At 44.8% G+C, this 26,891-nt stretch overlaps 1 protein-coding gene across 3 annotated transcripts; it reads right to left on the bottom strand.

Annotated features, from left to right (window-relative positions):
• Positions 1–8,391: 8,391 nt before the first annotated feature.
• On the bottom strand, positions 8,392–19,984 carry KNSTRN (kinetochore localized astrin (SPAG5) binding protein). Of its 3 annotated transcripts, XM_055098632.2 has the most exons (10): positions 19,657–19,932; positions 19,379–19,473; positions 16,208–16,340; positions 15,494–15,541; positions 13,394–13,519; positions 13,075–13,180; positions 12,757–12,850; positions 11,130–11,191; positions 10,661–10,735; positions 8,392–9,210 (listed from the first exon to the last, which is right to left on the bottom strand). In XM_055098632.2, exons 1-10 carry the CDS (start codon positions 19,863–19,865, stop codon positions 9,082–9,084), a joined length of 1,077 nt encoding a protein of 358 aa, XP_054954607.2. In that variant the 5' UTR covers positions 19,866–19,932; the 3' UTR covers positions 8,392–9,081. The 3 variants fall into 3 exon arrangements, with proteins under 3 accessions (XP_054954607.2, XP_003826620.3, XP_003826622.3); XM_003826572.5 differs by lacking the exon at positions 13,394–13,519 and having other exon boundaries at positions 19,657–19,984; XM_003826574.5 differs by lacking the exons at positions 11,130–11,191; positions 13,394–13,519 and having other exon boundaries at positions 9,137–9,210; positions 19,657–19,865.
• Positions 19,985–26,891: the final 6,907 nt, after the last annotated feature.

Below are 26,891 nucleotides of genomic sequence, written 5' to 3'. Positions count from 1 at the left end.
CTTGTTTTGGGTACAATTATGTTTGAAGCGCTTTTGAGTCATCTTAAGAGGTAATGTGGGCCAGGCATGGTGGCTCACGCCTGTAATTCCAACATTCTGGGAGGCTGAGGCAGTAGGATCACTTGAGGTGAGGAGTTCGAGACCAGCCTGAGCAACACAATAAGACCAGTCTCTACAAAAAATTTTAAAAATTAGCCAGTGGTGGTGGGTTGTGCTTGTAGTCTCAGCTTCTTGAGAGACTGAGACAGGAGGATGGTTTGAACCCAGGAGTTTGAGGTCACAGTGTGTAATGATCAGGCCACTGTACTCCAGTCTAGGCAATGGAACAAAACCCTGTCTCTAAAAAAATTAAAAACAAAAAATAAAAAGATTAACAAAATTAAGCTGGGTGCTGTGGTACATACCTGTAATCCCAGCTACTCAGGTGGCCGATGCAGGAGGATTACTTGAGCCCAGGGGTTGGAGTCTAGTCTGGGCAACATAGCAAGACCCTATCTCCTAAAATAAAAAGAAGATTTTAAAAATTGATAAACCGCTAGCAAGACTTATCAAGAAAAAAAGAGAAATTGCAAATGTCTGATATCAAGAATTAAAAAGGGGACAGCTCTCAAATCCTACAGATATGAAAAAGTTAAGGATATTTTGAGCAATTTATGCTAATACATTTGATAATGTAGATGAAATAGACAAACTGACACAAACTGACATAACAGAAAATCTGAATAGTCCTATATCTACTAAATAAATTGAAATCCACAATGAAAAACTTTCCATGAAGAAAACTCCAAGCGTAAATGACTTCACTAATGAGTTCTTCCAAATACTTAAGTAAGAAATATGGGTATAGGCCAGGCGTGGTGGCTCACGCCTGTAATCCCAGCACTTTGGGAGGCCGAGGCGGGTGGATTACGAAGTCAGGAGTTCAAGACCAGCCTGGCCAACACAGTGAAACCCCATCTCTACTAAAAATACAAAAAATTAGCCGGGCATGGTGGCGGGAGACTATAATCCCAGCTACACGGGAGGCTGAGGCAGTAGAATCGCTTGAACCGGGGAGGCAGAGGTTGCAGTGAGTGGAGATCACGTCACATCACTCCAGCCTGGGCGACAGAGCAAGACTCCGTCTCAAACCAAAAAAAAAAAAAAAAAAAAAAAGAAAAAGAAAAAAAATATGGGTGTAAACCTAAGAGAGAATAAATAAGAAATAATACCCAGTGGCTCAGCCTGTAATCCCATCACTTTGGGAGGTCGAGGCGGGCGGATCACAAGGTCAGGAGATCAAAACCATCCTGTGAATGGTGAAACCCCGTCTCTACTAAAAATACAAAAAAAAAAAAAAAAAAAAAAAAAGTAGCCGGGCGTGGTGGCCGGCGCCTGTGGTCCCAGCTACTGGGAGGCTGAGGCGGGAGAATGCCGTGAACCCGGGAGGCGGAGCTTGCAGTGAGCCGAGATTGCGCCACTGCACTCCAGCCTGGGCGACAGAGCGAGACTCCGTCTCGGAAAAAAAAAAAAAAAAAAAGAAATAATACCAAACTTATTATTTCAACTCATTTTATGAGGCCAATATAATCCTGATACCAAAAATCTTACAAGAAACATTACAAAAGAAGGCCGGGCACGGTGGCTCATGCCTGTAATCCCAGCCCTTTGGGAGGCCAAGCTGGGCGGATCATGAGGTCAGGAGATCGAGACCATCCTGGCTAACACGATGAAACCCCGTCTCTACTAAAAATACAAAAAATTAGTTGGGCGTGGTGGCAGGCACCTGTAGTCCCAGCTACTTGGGAAGCTGAGGCAGGAGAATGGCGTGAACCCGGGAGGCGGAGCTTGCAGTGAGCCGAGATTGCACCATTGCACTCCAGCCTGGGCGACAGAGCAAGACTCCGATTTCATATGATACAAAAGATTAGAGGTAGATAATAAACCTTAATATGAAAGGTGAACAATAAAGCTTTGAGCAACAAAGTAAGGTAAAAATCGAACAAATCAAAGTATAAAGTAAAAACATAAAATACTGCATGTTCTCTCCTATAAGTGGGAGTTGAGTACATTGAGTACACACAGACACAAAGAAGGCAACAACAGACACTGGGGCCTACTTGAGGGTGGAGGGTGGGTGGAGGGTGAGGATCAGAAAACTACCTATCGGGTTCCATGCTCGTCACCTGGGTGACAGGCAGTTTACCTATGTAACGAACCTGCACATGTACCCCTGAACATAAAAGTTGAACAAACCAAGTAAAAACATGTTCATACAGGCCAGGTGTGGTATATAATTACATCCATAATTCCAGCACTTTGGAAGGCCAAGGTGGGCAGATCACCTAAGGTCAGGAGTTTGAGACCAGCCTGGTCAACTTGATGAGACCTCATTTTTGCAAACATGCAAAAATTAGCCAGGCAAGGTAGTGTGCACCTGTAGTCCCAGCTACTCAGGAGACTGAGGCAGGAGAATCGTTTGAAACTGGGAGGCGAAGTGGCAGTGAACCAAGATCGCAACACTGTACTCCAGCCTGGGCCACAGAGCAAGACTGTCTTTGAAAAAAAAAAAAAAAAAAAAAGAACAGAAAAAAACAAACATGTTTATATTGTTATAAATAAATGGGAGGGAGAAGGCAGAAATCCTCCTTACAGAAGAATTCCAAACAATATAGACAGGTAGATAGTTCTTACTCCCCTTGAGAGTGGGCTGGAATTAGTGATGACTTCTAAAGAGAGTATGGAAGGAGTATAATAGTAACTTTACAGTGGAGAAACCTGGCTAACACTGCCTTAACCAAGTGATCAAAGTTAATATCACTAGCAACAAGTCAAGTTGATATTATATACCTGTAATATTGTGTGCAGAGTTGGTTCCTTCTGGTGGGTTCTTGGTGTCGCTGACTTTAAAAATGAAGCTGTGGACCTTTGTGGTATTACAGCTCTTAAAGGTGGCATGGAACCAAAGAGTGAGCAGCAGCAAGATTTATTCTGAAGAGCAAAGGAACAGCTTCCACAACCTGGATGGGGAGCCGAGCTGCTAGACACCGCTGGCTGGGGTTGGGGGGTGGTGGCGGGGTTGGGGGGCAGCTTTTATTCCCTTATTTGTCCCCGCCCAGATCCTGCTGATTGGTCCATTTTACAGAGCACTGATTGGTCCATTTTACAGTGTGCTGATTGGCCCATTTTACAAGGTGCTGATTGGCGCATTTTACAAACCTCTAGCTAGCTACAGAGCACTGATTGGTGCGTTTTAAAATCCTCTTGTAAGACAGAAAAGTTCTCCAAGTCCCCATCCGACCCAGAAGTCCAGCTGGCTTCACCTCTCAATATGATGCGTTGAGTACACTTTACATATGTGGTATTCTTCCCTAAAACACATAACCACAGTCTAATCATCAAAAAAAAAAAAAGAAAGAAAAATCAGACAAATCCAAATTGAGGGATATTCTACAAAATATCTGACCGCTACTCCTTGAAACTGTCAAGGTCATGAAAAACAGAAACAGATTGAGAAACTGTAATTGACCAGGGGAGACTAAGGAGATATAATAACTAATGACAAAATACAATATGGCATCCTGGACAAGATCCTAAAACAGAAAAACTACATTAGTAGACAGACCAATGAAATCCAAATAAAGCCCAGGGTTTAGTTAATAATGATCTACTGATGCTGGTTTCTTAGTTTTGACAAATGTGCCATGGTATTGTGAGATGTTAACATTAGGGGAAGCTGGGGAAGGGGTATATGGGAATTCTCTGGACTATCTTTGCAACTTTTCCATAAATCTAAAATTATCCCCAAATATATAAATTATTACTATCTTTTGAGACAGGGTGTCACTCTGTAGCCTAGGCTGGAGTGCAGTTGAGATAGATCAGGTAGGATGGTCACAGCCTCACTTAAAGGGGAAGAAGATACTTGCCAAACAGACAGATGGAGAGAACAGCTCAACGCTGCACAACCCGCATCAGGAACTCGTGGTCAGAACATCCTGTTGCAAGGAGGAAAAAGAGTAAAAGGGGAAAAAACCTCGAGCTTGCACAGGGACAGAAACCCTTGGTCAGTGTCTTTAGGTTGACCTATACTCATTTAACAGTAAAAACACACCCCGGGATGGAGAATTACAATGGTAATGAGACATGCAATGTATATACTGGCATGTATAGCAATAGTGTGTGCTCATCCAGAAGACCTTCCACAACATGCTTAACAGCAACACTCATTCCCACCCTTTAATGAATAATTATATAAGTTTCTCATAAAGGTAATTTCCCCAGTGTAGGATGGGGCTGTCTCATTATCAAGTAGCCCTCTCTGGCCCAGCTATCAAGAGTGTACTTTCACTTTGCAATAAACTACTTTGCCTACTTTTACTTTGGATTTGCTCTCAAATTCTTTTGCGCACCAAAGTCAAGAACCTGAACCGGCCCACCAACAACACAGTGGAGCTTTCACAGCTCACTGCAGCCTCGTTCTCCCTGGTTCAAGCAATCCCCTCACCTAAGCCTCCAGAGTAGCTGGGACTACAGGTGTGCACCATCGCGTCTGGCTATTCAAAAAAATTTTTGGTAGAGAAGAGGTCTTGCTATGTTGCCCAGGCCGGTCTTGAACTCCTGAACTCAAGTACTCCTCCCGCCCCAGTCTTCCAAAGTGCTGGGATTACAGGCATGAGCCACTGTGTCTGGCCAAAATATATATTTCAAAAAAGACTGACTAAACCTCCAGCTCTCATACATTGTTGTGGTGGTATAAACAGGTACATTTATTTTGGAAAACTGAGTTGCCTACCCTCCGACTCAGCAGTTCTATTCTTGGGTATCTATCCAAGAGAAACCAGTGCAATTTTATTAATAGCCTAAACATAGAAACAAATGTCCACTAGCCAGAGAATACTGATACATTCAACGATACAAATTATAGAGACATGTTGAGCTAAAGAAACCAAACACAAGAGTACATACTCGGCTGGGTGCGGTGGCTCAAACCTGTAATCCCGGCACTCTAGGAGGCCAGGAGTTCAAGATCAGCCTGGGCAACATAGTGAGAGCCCCCAGCTCTACCAAAAATTTAAAAATTAGCGAGGTGTGGTAGCATTCATCTGTAGTACTAGCTATTCAGTTGGCTGAGCCCAGAAATTCGAGGTTACAGTGAGCTATTATTGTGCCTCTGAACTCCGGCCTGGGCAACAGAGCAAGATGCTGTCTTTTTTTCTTTTTTTTTTTTTTTTGAGTCAGGAGTATCACCATGTTGCCCAGGCTGGTCAAGAACTTCTGGCCTAAAGCTATACTCTGGCCTTGGTCCATCTCTTAAAAAAAAAAAAAAGGGGAGCTGGGCTTGGTGGCTCAAGCCTGTAATCCCAGCACCTTGGGAGGCCGAGGCAGGCGGATCGTATGAACTGAGGTGTTGGAGAACAGCCTGGGCAACATGGCAAGACCTCATCTCTACAAAAAATACAAAAATTAGCTGGGTGTGGTTGTGTGCACCTGCAGTCCCAGTTACTTGGGGGGCTGAGGCAGGAGGATCACTTGAGCCCAGGAGGTCCAGGCTGCAGTGAGCCAAGATGGCACCACTGCACTCCAGCCTGGATGACAGAAACCCTCTCTCTCAAAAAAAGTATATACTATGAGTCCATTTATATGAAATTCTTGAAAGGACAATACTAACGGATGTGATTTTGTAGAGTAGTGCTCACTTCCACAGCAGCAACAGTAACTTATGAACCTGTACACTTAAGGTTAGTGCACTTTAAGCCTCAAATTAAAAAAAAAAAAAAAACTGGTTAAAGTTTGCCATTTCAACTATTTTATTTATTTATTTATTTATTTAGAGATGGAGTCTTGCTCTTGTCGCCCAGGCTGGAGTGCAGTGGCACGATCTTGGCTCACTGCAACCTCCGCCTCCCGGGTTCAAGCAATTCTCCTGCCTCAGCCACCCAAGTAGCTGCAACTATAGGCACATGCCACCACGACCGGCTAATTTTTGTATTTTTAGTAGAGACAGGGTTTCACCATGTTGGCCAGGCCGCTGAAACTCCTGACCTCAGGTGATCCACCCACCTTGGCCTCCCAAAGTGCTGGGATTACAGGTGTGAGCCACCGCACCCGGCCTCAACCATTTTAAAATGTACAATTCAGTGGCATTAGGTATATGCACAATGTTATGCAACCACCACCACTTTCCATTTCCAGAATGTTATCATCCCAAAGAGAAACTCCCCTCCCCTCCTGCTCAGTCCGTGGTAATCTATATTCTACTTTGGATGGATTTGCCTACTGTAGCTACATCACATTAGTGTTTCTGTGTACTTTGAAGCCAGATTGGCAGAGAAAGAAAAATGGTAAGGAAATAGCTTCTTGAGATATTTGGCTGTGAATATAGTGTATGTGGTAGCTGGAGGGGATAAGGGTGGGGTTTTGGCTTTATGTTTTAAGATGGTTGTAATTTGAACTTAAGAGTCAAAGTTGAGAGTTCCCAGGTCAGAAGGAAGTTGAATAACTGAGGCCTGCAAAGGCATGGTAAGATCAGCGACTGTGTTTTGGGGTGGGGAGAAGGGGGCACTGGAATAGAAGTTTGGGGTGAATTTATGAAGGGAATCTTTTGCCAGGATAAGTTTTAAACTTTAATAATATCACCACCAGGATTTGAGTACCTTTGCCAGGCACTGGGTTAGGTACTGGACATAATTCTCTTTTATAACCACCCAGCAAGACAGGTATTATTGGTATGAACTTATTCATACTTTTTTCTTTTTTGAGACAGAGTCTTGTTCTGTCACCCAGGCTGGAGTGCAATGGTGCCATCTCGGCTCACCGCAACCTCCGCCTTCTGGGTTCAAGAGATTCTCCTGCCTCAGCCTCCTGAGTAGCTGGGACTACAAGTGCATGCCACCACACCCAGCTAATTTTTGTATTTTTAGTAGAGACAGGGTTTCACCATGATGGTCAGGCTGATCTCTAACTCCTGACATCGTGATCCACCCACTTCAGCCTCCCGAAGTGTCAGGATTACAGGCATGAGCCACTGCACCCAGCCTGTTCATACCAGTTTTACTGGTATGAACTTAGTTTGAGAGAATTTGCCAAAGACCAGTTTTTAGTGGATAGGCTCAAAATATTTGAAACATAACCAACTTTGTGAATGTCTGTATGAGAAGGCAAACAATTTTGGCCCTTTAAGCTCAGGTTGGAGTGTTACTGGCTTCACTGAGTGTCTCTGGGCAGCCTTAAAGATGCTGAAGGGTGGGGGTGGGAGGGTTTGGTGAAGAAATTAGGAGGTGCAGAAAGAACAGGAGATGGCCAAAGTCAGCCTAGTTTGGTTAAGAAAAAAATTTGGCCATGCCTTTGGTAAACCAGGGGAAGGCCCGTCATGGACTTCAGGCCATGTACTAAAGGATCTATCGGACCAGGCCTAGGATGGGCTGTGCAAAGCAAACAGCAGGCAGATAATCATGCTTAAGAGTGCAGGGAGGGCTGGGCGTGGTGGCTCATGCCTGTAATCCCAGCATTTTGGGAGGCTGAGGCGGGTGGCTTACTTGAGGTCAGGGGTTAGAGACCAGCCTGGCCAACTGGGCAAAACCCCACCCGACTCTACTAAAAATACAAAAATTGCAGGGTGTGGTGGCTCATGCCTGGCCTCAGCACTTTGGGAGGCCGAGGCGGGCGGATCACTTAAGGTCAGGAGTTGGCCAACATGGTGAAACCACGCCTCTACTAAAAATACAAAAATTAGCTGGGTGTGGTGGCGAGGGGTGGGGTGCCTGTAATCCCAGCTACTCAGGAGAATTGCTTGAACCCAGGCAGTGGAGGTTGTGGTGAGCAGAGATCGCACCACTGTGCTGGGCGATAGAGTAAGCAAGACTCTGTCTCAAAAAAAAAAAAAAAAAAAAAAAAGGCCGGGTGCAGTGGCTCACACCTGTAACCCCAGCACTTTGGGAGGTAGAGGCGGGCAGATCATGAGGTCAGTAGATCGAGATCATCCTGGCTAACATGGTGAAACCCTGTCTCTACTAAAAATACTAAAAATTAGCAAGGCGTGGTGACACGCCCCTGTAGTCCCAGCTACTTGGGAGGCTGAGGCAGGAGAACTGCTTAAACCTGGGAGGCGGAGGTTGCAGTGAGCCGAGATCACGCCACTGCACTCCAGCCTAGGCAACAGAGTGAGACTGTGTCTCAGAAAAAAAAAAAAAAAAAAAAAGAGTGCAGGGAAAACACGGGCAACAAGTGGCCACAGACCTGGTGAAACCACTGCTACAAATGGGCAACACCCTCAGGAGACTAGCCAATGCTCTTGGGAGACAGAGGGACTAGCCACAGGACTCTTAAAGAGTAGCAGAAAAATATTCTAGATTAAGTCAGAATATCTTGGACTTGTTAACTAAATTAGTTCAATAATGATCAACTGACATATCTAGGTTAAAAGGCTATTTTCATTCCTCAATGTTACAGTCAGAATATTTACAGTATTTATTTTAAAAGTAGACTTAAAAAAGAAAAGTAATTTAGATTAAAAGATCCAAGGTGTATTGTTTCATGTAGGTGTTACTGCTACCTATACTTTCACCCCATTTATTAAGCCCAAAACACTTCAAGCAACTTCAGGTTCATAAATTAATAAGGAGGTACAGAAGCCCAACCAGGATGGGACAGAATGTGTTTCAGGTTAGAAGGGGACAGCGTGGCTCCTCAATGATGTCTTGTATGGAACACTTGTGCTCCACTGTAATGAAGATTTTCTTCCTGAAAATCTGAATGTGACATTTTAGATCCTCTGGTTGTTGGTTTAGTCTCCTGATTGTAATGGTGTGCTGGAGTCAGGTGGTTGACTAGAAGGTCAATCCAAGCTCCTAGGCTCCCCTCTCTTGTAGGCCTCAATTATCCACCTGTGAGGCTCAGGAGGGCTGACCAACCTGAAGGTTGGGAAAACTTGCTTAAATGAGGAATTGCCATTTCAGCATAAACTGTCCTTAAGTCTACTGTAGAAATTGTTTTCATTCTGGTGATGGTGAGTCCCAGAAGATCATGGCCAAGATGATGTCCTAAGTAGCTTCCTCTGAGATTTTATGCCCAAGAGGGAGCCATCTGGCCACTTGCTTCTTCTTACATTTCTAATAGCTGCTCCATTTCCTTAAGGGCTGTTGTTAAATCATTTACTTGATTGTTACATAAGGTTTGCTGTTCTAGGAATCGGACTCTTTCCTCTTTCATCTCCAGCTTTACCTTTAAGGCCTGCATGGAAAGACAATCCAAAAGAAAACAACACATACACAAAACTCTTCACTAACAGGATACACAATTCCCACATCAGAACATTATGCTCCTATTCCACTAAGGAAGACCACTGGAGTATCAACAGACTGTATCTTCTATTTTAGATTTTATTTCTATGCGCTGGTTTTAGGAATTGTCCCTCTAGTAGTAGAGAGGGACTAGACTCCTGTATCTAAACTGGAACAATGAAATCCTCTACGTTTGGTGCAATATCCCATGATTCATCCAAGCAATCTGAAACAGTCCAGACCAAAGAATCTGTGCTTACTACAGGTCTTCTCCTTGAGTTATCAAGTTTCCATAGAATGGATTACATATAGTTCTCAATTCCCAACTCTGAGCAACCTACTGTGTTACACATTGCCTCATGCCTTGGCGATGTGAACATTTGCAAGAAGCCTCAGTAACAGAAAAAAAAAAAAAAATTAGTGGAAAAAACTGCTAAAATCCAAATGAAGACTTGGAATATAGTTAATAGTAATGTACTGATGTTGGTCTCTTTTTTAAAAAATTTTTTTCCTGCCGGGTGCAGTGGCTCACACCTGCAATCTCAGCACTTTGGGAAGCCGAGGCGGGCAGATCACCTGAGGTCAGGAGTTCGAAACCAGCCTGGCCAACACAGTGAAACCCTGTCTCTACTAAAAATATAAAAATTAGCCGGTCATGGTCGCGAACGCCTGTAATCCCAGCTACTTGGGAGACTGAGGCAAGAAAATCGCTTGAACCCGGGAGGCGGAGGTTGCAGTGAGCCGAGATCACGCCATTGCACTCCAGCCTGGGGGACAACAGTGAGACTTTATCTCCTTGCCCTCCTGGGCCCAAGTGGTCTTCTTGCCTCAGCCTCCTGAGCAGCTGGGACTACAGGTATGTACCACCACACCTGGCTATTTTCTAAATTTTATTTTGTAGAGATGGGGTCTTGTTATGTTTCCCAGGCTGGTCTCAAACTCCTGGCTTCAAGTAATCCTTCCACCTCAGCCTCCCAAAGTGCTGGGATTATAGGCGTGAGCCACCATGCCTGGCTGATTTCTTAGTTTTGACAAATGTACCAGGATAATGTAAGATGTTACTATTGGGGGTGGAGGAGGAAGTGCATCAAGAAGAATAGCTAATGGATGCTGGGCTCAATACCTAGGTGATGGGATGATCTGTGCAGCAAACCACCATGGCACATGTTTACCTGTGTAACAAGCCTACACACCCTGTACATGTACCCCTGAACTTAAAAGTTGGAAAAAAAAAAAACACGTTACTATCAGGGTAAATTTTCTGTATTATCTTTGTAACTTTCCTATAAATCTAAAATTATTTAGAAAGTTTATTAAAAATAAATAGAAAAACAGGAAAGACCCCACTATAAATCTACCTATCATGGTAGGAAATGGTCAGGGTGATGTCTGCCTCTCACCTGTAACTCCTCCATCTGCTTTTTGGCTGTTTCGTTAAAAAGCTTCAGCTCCCCTTGCAAAGTTTCTAACAGCAACTAAGAGGAAAGCACAATGTAGTAAACAAATCTTCATATAAAACCAGACTTGCATTAGATGATGGCTAACATCCTTTCCACACAGTTCTCAACAAAGGAGTCAGGAGAGAAATTTGATAAAGTATAGAACAGAAGAACGAGAAAGCTCTCTCTACAGGTTTACCTATTATGTGTTTTAAATTTTCAATTCAGACTCACTTATATTTGTAAGCACAAAGCTGCCTTTCAAGTAAAATATGCTATTTTGAGTACACGTCCCATTTCTCTTTTCTACCATCACAGATAATCAAAGGCTGTTTCTTGGAGTTTATGGAATATATAGCAGAGACCTTCTTAGATTTACAGAGCCCCACAGTCACTCAGCCCTTGTGCCCTTTCACACCCATGCCCTCACCATAGAGTCCATGTGATCAGTAGTGGATTCTTGTTGTGATGCCAGGGTCTCACTGCCTAAAGCTGATGGATACAACAAAGTCAATCTCACTTAGGGAACTACACACCCTAAACAAAAGAAAATAAAAACCCTCCGTGGACAAGTACAGAAATATTCATGAGGGGAATTTCTCTTAAGTGTCTCATCCTGGATTTTCTCCTAAGTTTTCACCTTGGCAGGGTCACCCATATCTGCCCTGCAAAACTGTATTTCATCTCCTTTCAATCTAGGTTTTGATATGGCCAAAAATTCGGTATACTTTCTCCTTAGGTCAGTGGACAATTTGTCCAAAGGAAATGTATAGGTTGGATTTTTTTTGGTTTTGTTCACAATTCACAAAGCTATTTTTAAGAGCCTTTCAGGCCTTAAAAAATTATTACTTTCGGTAATATCACATGCATGTAATAAATTAAAATCATACAAAATATTTATGGTGTCGGATGTGGTGGTGCACACCTGTAGTCCCAGCTATTTGGGAGGATTGCTTGAGCCCAGGAGTTGGAGGCCAGCCTGGGCAACATAGCGAGATCCCATCTCAAAAAAATAAACAATTTTAAATTTAAAAACATATATATTTATGGTGACTATAAAGAATATCCTAGGCCGGGCATGGTAACTCATGTCTGTAATCCCAGCACTCTGGGAGGCCGAGACAGGCACATCACTTGAGGTCAGGAGTTTGAGACCAGCCTGGCCAACATGGCAAAACCCCGTCTCTACTAAAAATACAAAAATTAGCTGGGTGTGGTGGTACACGCCTGTAATCCCAGCTACTCAGGAGGCTGAGGCAGGAGAATCACTTGAACCCAGGAGGAGGAGGTTTCAGTGAGCCGAAATCACACCTCTGCACTTCAGCCTGGGCAATGGAATGAGACTTCATCTCAAAAAAAAAAAAAAAGAATATCCTCAACTGTAACCTAAAGATTAACCAGTAACATTCAAAGTCAGTATTCCTTAATACAAAAAGGCCTGGGCCCCTTTCCTGGGCATTCTCTGGCTCTTTGACTCAGTCTGAGGCCCTCTTACAGTCTTTGGGCAATTCCTTCTTCTCCTCTCTTTGCTACAGATACTGCTTTCTGGGGGACAGGGTCAGAATAGTAGTCATATTTTAGTCACTGTAATTCTGATGATTAACCAGGTTTAAGAATGCTTGAAATAGTATTTTCTTTCTCTTCCCGTTTGGGATTACTAGTATGCTTGAAAGGAAGAGCATGTTCAAACAAAATGTTCCTTTCAAGCACACTAGTAACTTTCCCAAATAGGAAGAGACAGAAAATGTTCTCCCTTGAAAGGAACAAAGTGTTTCTCATCTATTTGCAAGGTCATACCTGTTGGCACTAAATGAATGGCATAAAGTGTTCAGGTAAGAAAGAGATAACCCTCTCTCTATAATCATCTGAAATCCTGTTGGCCAGGCAAAAATCAACATCACATGAAAACAAACAGAAGCTTTCCAAAATCTTTAGGGCTTTATGAAAGTAACCCCTGCACATACTGGGCCAGCTGATGCCATGCTGCCAAGATCAACCCCGGAAGGGGCACATGCACCAATTCCTTCAAAGGAGGCTAGCTGTGTGCTGTCTCTTACCTGGATCGAGGCCCTTGCTCTCCAAAATTGCCAAACAGTTGTCCCGAAACTTCTCTAGCAGCTCTACCTTCTGGGTCAGGTCCTTCAGCTCTCCCTATTGGAGCACAGCACAGACAGATCAGGAATTGTCCAACTCCCTAGGGGTGGTTGCCCTTTCTTGCCCTTGCTCTTGGACAGCCATAGCAAAAGCCTGGCTTTTTTTTTCTGCCCTTGGGCATCTGTGCATTAACAAGCTTGCTCATCCAAGGGGCCACCCATCAGGATTCCATGTGGATCGCCCAGTGGCAGCTGGTAACAGAGCTCTTGTGGGTCTCTTACCTGAGTTTCAGTCAACTTCTGGTGCAACTGCTTGTTGACGGCTTCTAACAGCTGGTTCTTGTCCTTGAGCTCTTCCTCTGATTTTTGCTTACTCAGTGGTTTGTAGCTGTAATAATAGTTGTACTTACATGAAAAGATAAAAGGGTTAACAGTATGGCCCACACCAGGCGCGGTAGCTCATGCCTGTAATCCCAGCACTTTGGGAGGCTGAGGCAGGCAGATCACCTGAGGTCGGGAAATCAAGACCAGCCTGACCAAGATAGAGAAACCCTGTCTCTACTAAAAATACAAAAGATTAGTCAGGCGTGGTGGCGCATGCCTGTAATCCCAGGTATTTGGGAGGCTGAGGCAGGATAATCGCTTGAACCCAGGAGGCGGAGGTTGTGGTGAGCTGAGATTGCGCCATTGCACTCCAGCCTGGGTGGCAACAAGAGCAAAACTCCGTCTAAAAAAAAAAGAAAGAAAAATATGGCCTACAGAGTTACACAAACACGTCCCATTTTATCCTGGCTATTACATAGTGGTATATGACCTTCAGTGAGTTGCATAACCTCCCTGAGGCCTTGTTTCCTCATTTTTGAAATCAGGACAATACCCACATCTCATAGTATTATTATTATGAGTAATAAGAGAGAAAACACGTGTGCATTTCTTAGCCCAGTAGCTGGGCTATTATCTAATAGAATAACCTAATGTTAGTTTATCATCTAATAAACTCTAATATCACCAATTGTTGGGAGCAGGCCCCCCAAATCTGGCCATAAACTGGCCCCAAAACTGGCCATAAACAAAATCTCTGCAGCACTGTAACATGTTCATAAAGGCCCTAACGCCCATGCTGGAAGGTTGTGGGTTTACGGGAATGAGGGCTAGGAACACCTGGCCTGCCAAGGGCGGAAAACCACTTAAAGGCATTTTTTTTTTTTTTTGAGACGGAGTCTCGCTCCGTCGCCCAGGCTGGAGTGCAGTGGCGTGATCTCGGCTCACTGCAAGCTCCACCTCCTGGGTTCACACCATTCTCCTGCCCCAGCCTCCCGAGTAGCTGGGACTACAGGCGCCCGCCACCACGCCTGGCTAATTTTTTGTATTTTTAGTAGAGATGGTGAAACACCGTAGTTAACCAGGATGGTCTCCTGACCTTGTGATCCGCCCGCCTCGGCCTCCCAAAATGCTGGGATTACAGGTGTGAGCCACCGCGCCCGGCCCTTAAAGGCATTCTTAAACCACAAACAATAGCATGAGCAATCTGTGTCTTAAGGGCGTGTTCCTGCTGCAGTTAACTAGCCCAACCTATTCCTTTAATTCAGCCCATCCATTTCCCATAAGGGATACTTTTAGTTAGTTTACTATCTATAGAAACAATGCTAATGACTGGTTTGCTGTTAATAAATACGTGGGCAAATCTCTGTTCAGGGCTCTCAGCTCTGAAGGCTGTGAGACCCCTGATTTCCCACTTCACACCTCTATATTTCTGTGTGTGTGTCTTTAATTCCTCTAGCGCCGCTGGGTTAGGGTCTCCCCCGACCAAGCTGGTCTCGGCAACCAATATTAGAGTTTTTTCTTAAAGTTCTCAGTCTTTTTTGCTAGTATTTTGTCTTCAAAACTTTTTTATTTTTGTAAGTCAGAGTCTTGCTCTGTCACCCAGGCTGGAATGCAATGACGTGATCTTGGCTCACTGCAATCTCTGCCTCCCGGGATGAAGTGATCCTCCTGCCTCAGCCTCCTGAGTAGCTGGGATTACAGACATGCGCCACCATGCCTGGCTAATTTTTGTATTTTTAGTAGAGATGGGGTCCCATCATGTTTCCCAGGCTAGACTCGAACTCCTGACCTCAGGTGATCCACCCACCTTGGCCTCCCAAAGTGTTGCGATTACAGGTGTGAGCTGGTGTGCCCTGCTGTCTTCAAAACTTTTAAGATATGCCCAAATAATAGATCTGGAACTAAAACCTATTTGTACAGACTTTTCAGCTTATTATTTCTATTTCTGATAGTGCAAAACTTCCAAACTAGCCTCAAAGATGAGACATGAATCCTTCTCCAGGTTTTCACCACCACCACCACCAGAATCCTCATCTCGAGATCACTAACTACATACACCCAGCCCTTCCTCTCCTGAAGGCTTTACCCTCCTGTTGATGGGCCATAGCTAAGTGTGATTTCCAATCAGCAGTGGTCCTGGCGTGGAGTCCAAAAAGCTCTTGCTTGAGACACAAGATAGTAGTGCCAGTGATTCTTGCACTGACAATGGTTCTTACACCTAGCTGTGCCTCACCCCTGAAAATTCCACTCAGGTTCCTGAGGTGGAACCCAGACCCTAACACAGTAAACAAGTCCCACGAATGATTCTGATGCAGAACCAAGGATTGAGATCCACTACCCTAGAATAGTGGCCAAGTTGATTTACCCTGATGCTCACCCTTTTCTGACATTCCTTCTGGTGGCAGTGTCAGTAGCTTTCATTTGCCTAGGAGGGCAGAAACAAAGAAATGAATCAGAGACTCACAGTACTGTTAAGTGTGCTGTGAACAGGCAGAACAAAGAGCTTGAGTTTCTGAGGAAAGAACCAGACATAAAAGGCAAATGGCACAAGCTTAAGAGCTCTGAGAGACTATGCATTACTGCTTCGGCACAGATTATTGAAAAGGCTTTTTAGTAGCAAAGGGGCATGCCTCCGACCACCCTAACAACCTGACAGAGCTGCTCCTCTCAAGATGGCGTGGCTATCTCATGTCAACCTCACTCACCTGGAACTGAATGCTGGCTGGGGGGACACACACACACACTAGGGCTGGACTGTGTGGTCAGAGCAGCAACCTAGGATAACAACTAGTCCCCACCCTGCATGACTACCCCTCAGGGTTGCTGTATGACTACAGTGCTGCCACTTGTATGCTCAGAGCAAGCGATGAAAGAGGAAAGAACACCTCTTATAACTCTGGCTGTGTCTCTTCAGAAAGATCAACACAGAGGGTTCTGGCACAGAGCTCAGCAATGCTGCACTGCTCTGGGCCACTGATTGAAGGCCAGTTGTTCAGGAGACTTGTGTTGTCCAAAACTCTGTTTTCTAATTCTTTGTATTGAGCAATTTCTAGGAAGATGTTCTAACTGGATACTAATGATCCGTTCTCACCCATTCTCTCGTCTCAGTTTGGTGATTTTTGTAACATCATTCTCTGGACCTCCTGAATGAAGCTGTTTGGAAACATCGACTTCTTTGGACCTAACAGGTAAGAGACTCTTAGAAGTGGCCCGAGTTTGTGTGTCTGCAAAGGAAAATGAGAGGTAAAACTTCTGGCATCATGACCTGACAGTTGCAACCCTGTAACAAACAGAGCCCCATTCGAAGTTGTCATAAATCTTTATTTTACTTTATTTTAAAAAGTATTATTTATTTTTTGAGACAGAGTCTTGCTCTGTGGCCCAGGCTGGAGTACAGTGGTGTGATCTTGGCTCACTGCAACCTCCACCTCTTGGGTTCAAACGATTCTCCTGCCTCAGCCTCCCGAGTAGCTGGACTATAGGCACCTAAAATATGTTTTAAAATTTAAAAAATAGAGACAGGGTCTCACTATGTTGCCCAGCCTGGTCTCGAACTCCTGGGCTCAAGCAATCCTCCTGCCTTGGCCACTCTGGCGTGAGCCACGATGCCTGGCCAAATCTTTATTTTCATTCTGGCAAATTTCAACATGTGAAGATTAATTCAAAAGAATAAAACTTCCAGGCTAATTGGCAATAAAAACCAAAATTATTTAAATGTGACAGTACAGCATGTTTGAGGGTAGCCAAAAGTTTCATTGAACTGAAAGGTGTAGGCTGTAAAAGTGAACATGGAGATGGACATCAGCAGAGAGCAGGGTGGAAGTTAGCAGGTAAAACATGGCTGAATCCTTGTACCATCTCATTAAGCTCCTCCAAGCACTCTGCACACTCTCCTAAGGCATGACTGAGCTGCTCTGAGTTTTTTTAAACTGTTACTTCGTTGTTTTTACTAGAATGTCTTCCTAACCATTCTAAGGCATCTTTGTGTCCCCGTCACCTAGGAAAGTATCTGGCATATGAACAGGGGTTCAATAACTGCTTGTTGAATAAATGAAACACTTCACAGTTCCATGGGTTGTTTCACAGACCATCTCTAAACCACCTGTCTGGTCCCTTCCTCTTCCGTGCTGCCTGCCTCTACCACTAGCCCTTTTGTTTACCCTTTGTTAAGTTTAGAGTTTCCCTATTAGGCATTCTAATCTGATCTTCTTGCCAGATAACCAGAGAAATGGCCCTGCCATAACACTCTTCTTCCCCAAAGGAGAGCATTTTCCTCTATCCTTGTGCCAGCCCCGCAACCACACAATCTATCATTTGTGTTCTACAGCAAATTCAAGTAACTCATCTGGAGTTAAGCACCCCCACCCTCACATGCAGGCTTTTCTGGACTTACTCTCACTTTGTTCACTGTAAAATGGCCCCTTTAAGTTTGACCTAACTTAAGAGCCATTACAATCAAATCAAATTGAAGAAATGCAGTACAAATGAAGTATTAAAAGGGTTCTTTCTGAGGTGTCTGTCTGAAGAAAAAGGTAATCTTGGAGGAATATCATCTTCTCCTCTCTCAAGTATTAGTAAGTTTTAAACAATAACAAATCTACTCCATGTAAAATGGAGTTAACAGTCAATTGATCAAAATTAACACTCTTCATTGACTAGAATTGGTTCCAATAATTCGTATTTGCTAAAATCTAGGATTGCACTGTAGGAAAAATTCAGTAGGATTTAACAAAGCTGTCTCTTAAAAATGGGAGACACTGGGAGAGGAACTGGATGGCTGGTGTCAAGGAAGGGAAGGAAACTTGTTTATCATTGTATATGGTTTTCCACCTTTTTTTTTTTTCACATGTGCATATATCACTTATCCAGCCCATGCTCAAAATCAAAACAAAAATCCTGGGAGGCAGCCTAAAAATTTGAAACTGTTCCAGTTACATATGATCATAAAGCTGGGACAGAGATAGAAATCAAAGAGATGAACACTTCCAACTTGGCTGAGAGAGCTAGTCACTGCCCACTGACTGAGGGGCACCGCATCTAAGGGAAAGACACAGCAGCTGAGAGACCTGGCTCCAGTTCTTCCAGCAACTCCTAGTCCCTGCTGGTGCCAGGATTACCATTCAGGTGTTCTGCGGCAACACAAGACAACAAACAACCCATTAAGCCTTTGGAGAAAAGCCTATTTACTTCAGAGCTCAATCTTTTTTTTTTGAGACGTAGTCTCGCTCTGTCGCCCAGGCTGGAGTGCAGTGGCGCAATATCGGCTCACTGCAAGCTCCGCCTCCCGGGTTCACGCCATTCTCCTGCCTCAGCTTCCCAAGTAGCTGGGACTACAGGCGCCCGCCACCATGCCCGGCTAATTTTTTGTATTTTTTAGTAGAGACGGTGCTTCACCGTGTTAGCCAGGATGGTCTCCATCTCCTGACCTCGTGATCTGCCCACCTCGCCCTCCCAAAGTGCTGGGATTACAGGCGTGAGCCACCGTGCCTGGCCACTTCAGAGCTCCATCTTGCCAAGGTTTATGTACCAGCTGAGTGGAATCATCTGGGAAGGGATCATAAATAGCTACTCCATAATCTCCCACAACAGTTTTCTGATGTCTGAAGCTTACTCTGTACTATAATCTCTAGATGAGGCAGTTCCCCGACTGCAGACCCCATGAGATGACTTTCAACCACAAGCAAAGCAACACAAAGCAGATGGCAAAGCAATTAAAAACTATTTTTAATCATGTCTCTCTCTTCGCCCAAGTTTCTCAAATACTGTGCCTAGGTCTAACCCCTCTCTCCCACTTCACTCAACAAACGTGTATTGAGAATGTGGTAATGAGAAACACGGTGCAGATATAAAGGTGAACAAAGAACCCTAAGTATCCCACTTCTCAAATGACTCTCCTCTTTCCTCCCTGAAAACAAACCCAGTCCCTCAAGATAGCCCAAGTCTGGAAATAAGACGATAACCGATTAGAAGGGGATTCCTAGCTTAATGGGAATAACATTGTACAATAACCAACAACTTGAAACTAACTGATGAATACAGTACACATGCGGGCAGAAAAGTGCAGAGCACGTCTAAAATCCTACCACATGGCCCTTCCCTTAACTCCCATCATAAACCTACATAGCCTGGTTATAGGGGGCTCGCAGGTTTTCAGGGCCGACGGGACGCCCTTCCCCGTGCCCGCGCCACCCATTCGATCTCCACACTCCCGAGACCATCCCCGGCCAGGCCGCAGTGCCCCGGGCGTGGCTTGGACCCTCACCTGCCGGCTGGCCGCCGCTCAGCGCAGAGGGGGGCTGCAGGCTATACACTGTCTTAACCACACTGGTCATCGTAACGAGGCGGCACGGCTGAACCCTGGAAGGTACAGGATGAATGTTACCCAGCGCTGGGCCACTGGGCCCGAGAGAGTGGAGGGCCCGGGGATAGCGCGACCCGACAGGCCCCGGCTCGGGGTTGGAAAAGAGAAAATCCTCCTTTCCCAGCTCATTCCGTCCTTCCTCCCATCCAGCCCAGTCCCTCGCCCCGGGAGAGCCGAACCCAGGAGCCCGCCGGTCCTGCCCGCAGTCCTTGTCGCTCTCGTTTAAAAGATGCCCTGCAGCAACTGTCGTGCCACCGGCTAAGTCGGCCGCCTGGGTTTCAAATAGAAACTTCCGGTAGCTAGGCGGAAGTGGGAGGGAATCGCACTCTGTAGACAGCCATGTTGTACGGAAAACTCTGTCCAGGGGCGGGGCTTCGGGAGCCGCCATACTGTACGGAAGGTTCGCTCAGAGGCCAGAGCCAGACCTAGCGAAAGGTGTTGGAGCCCCCAAGTCTGGGCAGAGGAGGAGGGTGATGCAATTTGTAGAGCTAATGAGCTACCAGCGTCATATTCCGGGATGGAGACGCAAACGTGGCCACATTTAGGGTCCATGTCACAATCCTCTTTATTTAGTTTGGGATTGTTAGGGATATTGCCAGGAGCACAGGTTATTTGGATGAAAACTACACGTTACAGGTGGAGAGTGGCAGGTGAGGCTTGAAGAAAAGGACCTATGGGCTGAGATACCTGAGGCACCTACCTGAGGTCCTAATTTAACAGCACTTATCCAGATTTTCAGTAGTGATTCAAAGCTACTCCCAATAAACAGGGTAGCTTCCATTACTAAATGCATTAGCTCATTCATTTCATCTGGCATTTATTGAGTACCTGCTGATTACCCAACAGTGTTCTCAGTGGGTGGGAGGGAGTGAGGGAGGGCAAATATCAAGATTGACCTTGGCTCTGCCCTCCTGGAGTTTACAACTTAGAAAACAGACAGTGAACAAACAATCACATAAATAAATATATATCTACAGATTGTGGTGAAATTGTGAAGAAGGCTGGGCACAGTGGCTCACAGCTGTAATTATAGCACTTTGGGAGGTGGAGGCGGGTGAATTGCTTGAGTCCAGGAGTTTGAGACCAGCCTGGGCGACATGGTGCAACCCCGTCTCTACAAAAAATACAAAAATTAGCCAGGTGTCGTGGCATGCTCCTGTAGTCCCAGCTACCCTGGAGGCTAAGGTGGGGGAATTATGTGACCCTGAGGGGGGCAGAGGTTGCAGTGAGCGGAGATCGCGCCACTGCACTTCACCCTGGGTGACAGAGCGTGATCTCAAAAACCAAACCAAAACACACACACTATGAAGAAAAAGTACAAAATCGTATAAGATAGAAAAGCAGGGAAACTTAGATTATATTGGGGGCTCAGGGAAGACCTCTCTGAGATGATGTTTGATTAAGGAAGGAGAGGGAGTTAATTTCACTGGGGAAAGGGGAAAATGCAAAGTCCCAAGGCAGAAATGGGTTCTTCTATAGGCACTGAAAGATAGGAAGAGAGTGGTACAGATAAAGCTGGAGAAATAAGCAGTCCAAAGACAGATTTTACAGGCCAAGGTATAGAAATTAGATTGTATCTAAAAGTAATGGAAAGCCACTGAAGTATTATAGCAGGAGAGTGTCATCCAATTTATATTTTATTTTATTTTATTATTATTTTTTGAGACAGGGTCTCACTCTGTTGCCCAGGCTGGAGTGCAATCATAGTTCACTGCAACCTTGAACTCCTGGGCTCAGGAGATCCTCCCACCTCGGCCTCCTGAGTAGCTAAGACTAAAGGTGCCTGCCACCAGACCCAGCTAATTTTTGTAGAGATGGGGTCCTGCTATGTTGCCCAGGCTGGTCTTAAACCCCTGGCCTCAAATGATCCTCCCACTTCAGCCTCCCAAAGTGCTGGAATTACAGGCATGAGCCACTGTACCTGGCTCAATTTATATATACTTTATATATATATTCTTTTCTTTCTTTTTTTTTTTGGAGATGGAGTCTCACTCTGTTGCCCAGGCTGGAGTGCAGTGGCACGATCTCAGCTCATTGCAACCTCCGCCTCCTGAGTTAAAGCGATTCTCCTACCTCAGTCTCCCGAGTAGCTGGGTCTACAGTGCCACCACCACGCTTGGCTAATTTTTTATATTTTTAGTAGAGACGGGGTTTCACCATGTTGGCCAGACTGGTCTCAAACTCCTGACCTCAGGTGATCTGCTCGCTTCGGCCTCCCAAAGTACTGGGATTACAGGCGTGAGCCACCACGCCCAGTCCCTTTTCTTTTCGCATAATTGGGCTTGAATAATTGTGTGGATAGAGTCACTATTTTCTGCTGGGGGAGATTGAGAGTTGGGTTTTGAACGTGGAAAACCTCGACATATCTTTGAGGCATTCCGGTGGAGTGGTCAAGTAGGCAATTGGAAATACAGGCCCTGAGCCCAGAAGAGAGCCTGGATTGGAGATACACCCTTGGGAGTTGTTGACATATGAATGTACTTAAAATCTTGATATTTAGGAGTTCGAGACCAGCCTGGCCAACATGATGAAACCCCGTCTCTGCTAAAAATACAAAAAAATGGCCAGGCACAGTGGCTCACACCTGTAATCCCAGCACTTTGGGAGGCTGAGGTGGGATCACTTAAGGCCAGAAATTCGAAACCAGCCTGGCCAACATGGTGAAACTCCATCTCTACTAAAAATACAAAAAACTAGCCAGGCATGGTGGTGCATGCCTGTAATCCCAGCTACTTGGGAGGCTAAGGCAGGAGAATGACTTGAACCTCAGAGGTGGAGGTTGCAGTGAGCCGAGATGGTGCCACTGTACTCCAGCCTGGGTGACAGAGCGAGACTCTGTCTCAAACAAAATAAAATAAAAAATAAAATAAAACCTTGATATTTGATGAGCTCAAGAGAAGAAGTGTGCAGAGAGCCTTTGGGCCAAGGACAGGGACACCTGCATTTAAAAGTTGCAGTGGTAATAAGGTGCTTGCCAAGAAACCTGATAAAGAAGTGCCAGAGAGGTGAGAAGAAAACAAAAAAGGGTGGTGTTCCAAAATCCAAGGAGGAAGTGGCAAGCTGCTGAAGGAGGGAGTGGTGAACTATTGAAAATAGTTGAAAGGGCAAGCAGAATGAGAACGAAAAGCATCCAATGAATTTAGCAACAGAGAAGTCATGATGAGTCTAGCAAGAGGAATGCTGGTGGAGCGTTTGGAGTGGCAGTCACATGGGCATGGGTTGAAGAGTACGTGGGAGATGAGGAAGCAGAGATGGCAGAACTCCAGGCGTCTGTTGCAAAAAGAGCAGAGCAACTGGGCAGTAACTGGAGATGGGTTATGGGGGTCAAAGGAAGCTTTCCTTAAAGCTGTGGATATGTGTGCTGACAGGAACGAGCCAGCAGAACAGAGGGAAAGGATACTCAGGAGCAAGGAAGAAGGAAGATGGGATCCAGAGTAGCATCTTTAAATTCCTTTATTCATGCGCCCCCACAAAATAAAAAAATTAAAAAACCCTCTTGCCTGTTTTCACTTGATACCTAAAATTTAAGTTTACTTTTATTTTTATTTTTTTAGAGGCAGGATCTTGCTATGTCACCCAGGCTAGAGTGCAGTGGCTATTCACAGGTGTGATCATAGATAGCGTACTGTAGCCTTGAACTTCTGGACTCAAGCCATCCTCTCACTTCAGCCTCCTAAGTAGCCAAGACTGTAGGCATGCACCATCTCACCTGGCTTAAATTTTTTTCATAACTTTAAATCATTGTAAAGGACATACTTTCTGCCTGTTGTATATTGTGTATACTTTTTTTCTTTTTTTTTGAGATAAGGTCTTGCTTGGTTGCCCAGGCTGGCGTGCAGTTGTGCGATCATAGCTCACTGCAGCCTTCAACTCTTGGGCTCAAGCGATCTTCCTGCCTCAGTGTCCCAAGTAGTTGGGGCTATAGGCACGTGCCACCATGCCTGGCTAATTTTAAAATTTTTTTGTGGAGATGAAGTCTTGCTATGTTGCCCAGGCTGGTCAGGAGCTCCTGGCCTCAACTGATTCTCCCACCTTGGCCTCCTAAAGTGCTGAGATTACAGGCATGAGCCACCCACCTGGTCACATTGTGTATACTTTGTATTCATTTCTTTTCTTTTTTCTTTTTTCTTTTTTTTTTGAGACGGAGTCTCATTCTTTTGCCCAGGCTGGAGTGCAGTGGTGCCATCTCGGCTCATTGCAACCTGTCTCCCATACTCAAGCGATTCTCCTGCCTCAGCCTCCCGAGTAGCTGGGATTACGGGCATGCACCACCACACCAGGCCAATTTTTGTATTTTTAGCAGAGACAGGGTTTCACCATGTTGGCCAGGGTGGTCTCGAACTCCTGACCTCGGGTGATCTGCCCGCCTCAGCCTCCCAAAGTGTTGGGATTACAGGCATGAGCCACTGTGCCTAGCCCTTTGTATTCATTTCTAAAATTCTTTCTCTTGGTGTTTTTTGGATAATTTCTATTGTTATGTCTTCAAGTGCACTACTGTTTTTTCTGCAACGTCTAAACTGTTGTCAGTTCCATTCAGTGATTTTTCATCTCAGACTTTTTTTTTAATTTTAAGAACACTTTTAAATTCTTTATTTTGGAATCGTTATAATTGACAGGAAGTTACAATGATAGTACAGGGAGGTCCTTTGGACTCTTTACCCAGTTTCCCCCAATGGTTTTGTTTCAGTACAATTTTAACAGCTTTATTGAGATATAATTAACATTCCATAGACCACATATTTTAAGTGTACAATTTGATAAGTTTAGAAATTACATATACCTGTGAAACCATCACCACAATTAAGATAATAAACACAGCCGTCATCCCCAAATCATTCCTCCTTCCCCTTGGTACTTCTTCCCATCCTCCTCTTTCTGCCTACCCCACCCACCCCATCATCTCAGACATTTTAGTTTTCGTCTCTAAAATTCAAAGTGGGTATTTAAAAATATCTTCCTAGTCTCTACTTAGTACATATGGAATACAGTTATAATAATTCTTTTAGTGTCCTTGTCTAATTCTCACATAGGTGTCAGCTGTAGTGGTTTCAACTGATTTTTCTCCTTATGATGGGTTATAGTTTGCATGACTGGTAATTTTTTATTGGAAAACCAGCCATTGTGAATTTTACATTTTTGGGTGCTCGTTAATTTTGGATTTCTGTTAATGTTCTTGGGTTTTGTTCTGGGATACACTTCAGTTACTTAGAAACAGCTTGATTCCTGAATTCAGGTCTTGCTTTTGAGATTTGTTAGGTAGGTTCCAGCAATGTTTAAACTAGGGCTAATGAATCCCCACTACGAGGCAAGGCCCTTCTGAGAGCTCTGACCAATGCTCCATAAATTTGAGGTTTTCCAATCTGGCCGATGGGGACAGTCGCTGTCCAGGCTGTGTGTGACTTCTGGCTACTGTTGCGGCCCATTGTTTTGGGTGGTCCTTTCCTTTGTCTCAAGTGGTTTCCTTACACTTATATGATGAATCATGCTCTGTGGAACACTCAAGGGGGGCCCTTTGCAGATCCCCAGAATTCTCTATATATCCACCTTTCTCCTCTCCAGTACCCTGTCCTGAGCACTCTAGCCAGCTTGGCTGCTCCACACTCCCAGCTATCCCCTCACCTCAGAGTCACTTGCTTTGCCTGGGTTCTCCCTCCGTGAAATACATCCTCTCAAGCGGTAAGCTGGGCAACCGAGGGGTTCTCCTTGTTTGTTTCTTGCCTCTGAGGGATCACTGTCTTTTGTTACCTCATGTCCAGTGTCTTGAAACTCATTATTTCATGTATTTTCTGTTTGGTTGGTTGTTTCAGGCAGGAGGGTAAACTTGGCCCCTGCTCCTCCATCTTGGCTGGAAAGGGAAGTTGTATCTGTACTTTCAGTCAAAATTTTTTTTTTTTTTTGAGACTCTGTTGTCCAGGATGGAGTGCAGTGGCGCAATCTCGGCTCACTGCAAGCTCCGCCTCCCGGGTTCACGCCATTCACCTGCCTCAGCCTCCTGAGTAGCTGGGACTACAGGTGCCCGCCACCACGCCCAGCTAATTTTTTGTATTTTTAGTAGAGACGAGGTTTCACCATGTTAGCCAGGATGGTCTCGATCTCCTGACCTCGTGATCTGCCCGCCTAGGCCTCCCAAAGTGTTGGGATTACAGGCGTGAGCCACCACGCCCAGCCTTCAGTCTGTTTTTGTTCAAACTGTGGAGTTGCAGATTAAAGTTACTCCATTTTAGGGAAAATGTCCACCATACATCCTACTTGCAAAGACTATCCTCTATGTCAAACCTGTGAGCCAATTCTGACCTTCTAACAGAAAAAGTCTGATTTTATTTTTCCATTCAAATCAATGTGGTTAATATGTATCCTGTGTCAACCATCTCACTTTCAGTTTGAATTCTTCTTTATTTCTTTTTTTAGAGTTAAGGTCTCGCTCTGTTGCCAGGCTGGAGTGCCATAATGTGATTATGGCTCACTGTAACCTCGAACTCCAGAGTTCAAGTGATCCTCTTGCTTCAGCCTCTGGAGTAGCTGGGTCTACAGGCGCATATCACCATGCCCAGCTAATTTTTATTTTTATTTTATTATTTATTTATTTATTTATTTATTTATTTTTTTTTTGAGATGTAGTCTCGCTCTGTCACCCAGGCTGGAGTAAAATGGCACGATCTTGGCTCACTGCAACCTCTGCCTCCGGGGTTCAAGCGATTGTCCTTCCTCAGCCTCCTGAGTAGCTGGGACTACAGGCATGCTCCACCACGCCCGGCTAATTTTTGTATTTTTAGTAGAGACAGGGTTTTGCCATGTTGGCCAGGCTGGTCTTGAACTCCTGACCTCAGATGATCTACCTGCCTCGGCCTCCCAGAGTGCTGGGATTACAGGCGTGAGCCACCACGCCCGGCCCATGCCCAGCTAATTTTTAAAATTATTTTTTGTAGATATGGGATCTTGCTATGTTGCCCAAGCTGGTCTCAAACTCCTGGCCTCAAGCCATCCTCCCACTTCAGCCTTTCTAAACACTGGGATTACAGGCATGAGCCACTGTGTCTCACCTGAAGTTAAATTATTTTAAAAAATTTTTATTATTTTTTCTTTTTTAATATATATTTATATATTTTACAATATAACATGTCAATGAATTTGAATTCTTAAATGAAGAAGGCACAGAACTGAGCCACAGGGCTGCCCCTGTGAACCTTCTCAAAGAAGCTCTCCAGGCTTTGCTCTTTCAAGGACTTCTTCAAGCAGAGCATTCTCAAGTAGCCCTTTTATTTGTTTTTTACAGCGCAGAGCAAGGTGCCAGAGTAGGATTCAGAATGAGGGAGGGGAGGCAACTGGGAAAGCGGAAGTTGGGAAGGACAGCTGTCAGGCCTGTGGCTTCTTCTTAGGCCCACCAATATGAGGAGGGGAACATATGGAGAAGGCG

This window comes from Pan paniscus, chromosome 16 (assembly GCF_029289425.2).
Source record: "Pan paniscus chromosome 16, NHGRI_mPanPan1-v2.0_pri, whole genome shotgun sequence".
Classification (NCBI taxonomy): Eukaryota; Metazoa; Chordata; class Mammalia; order Primates; family Hominidae; genus Pan; species Pan paniscus.
Note: the sequence above shows the minus strand (reverse complement) of the source record. Positions and strands in the feature narration are given on the sequence as shown.

Excerpts from the sequence above, each read along its gene's own strand:
- KNSTRN (XM_055098632.2), bottom strand. The coding sequence starts at position 19,865 with ATGGCGGCTCCCGAAGCCCCGCCCCTGGACAGAGTTTTCCGTACAACA. Across the intron at positions 13,520-15,493 it reads AGAAGGAATGTCAGAAAAGG|ACGGAGTTTTGCTCTTGTTG; the intron begins GTGAGCATCAGG and ends TTTTTTTTTTAG. Across the intron at positions 11,192-12,756 it reads GAGCAAGGGCCTCGATCCAG|CTTTAGGCAGTGAGACCCTG; the intron begins GTAAGAGACAGC and ends TGTATCCATCAG.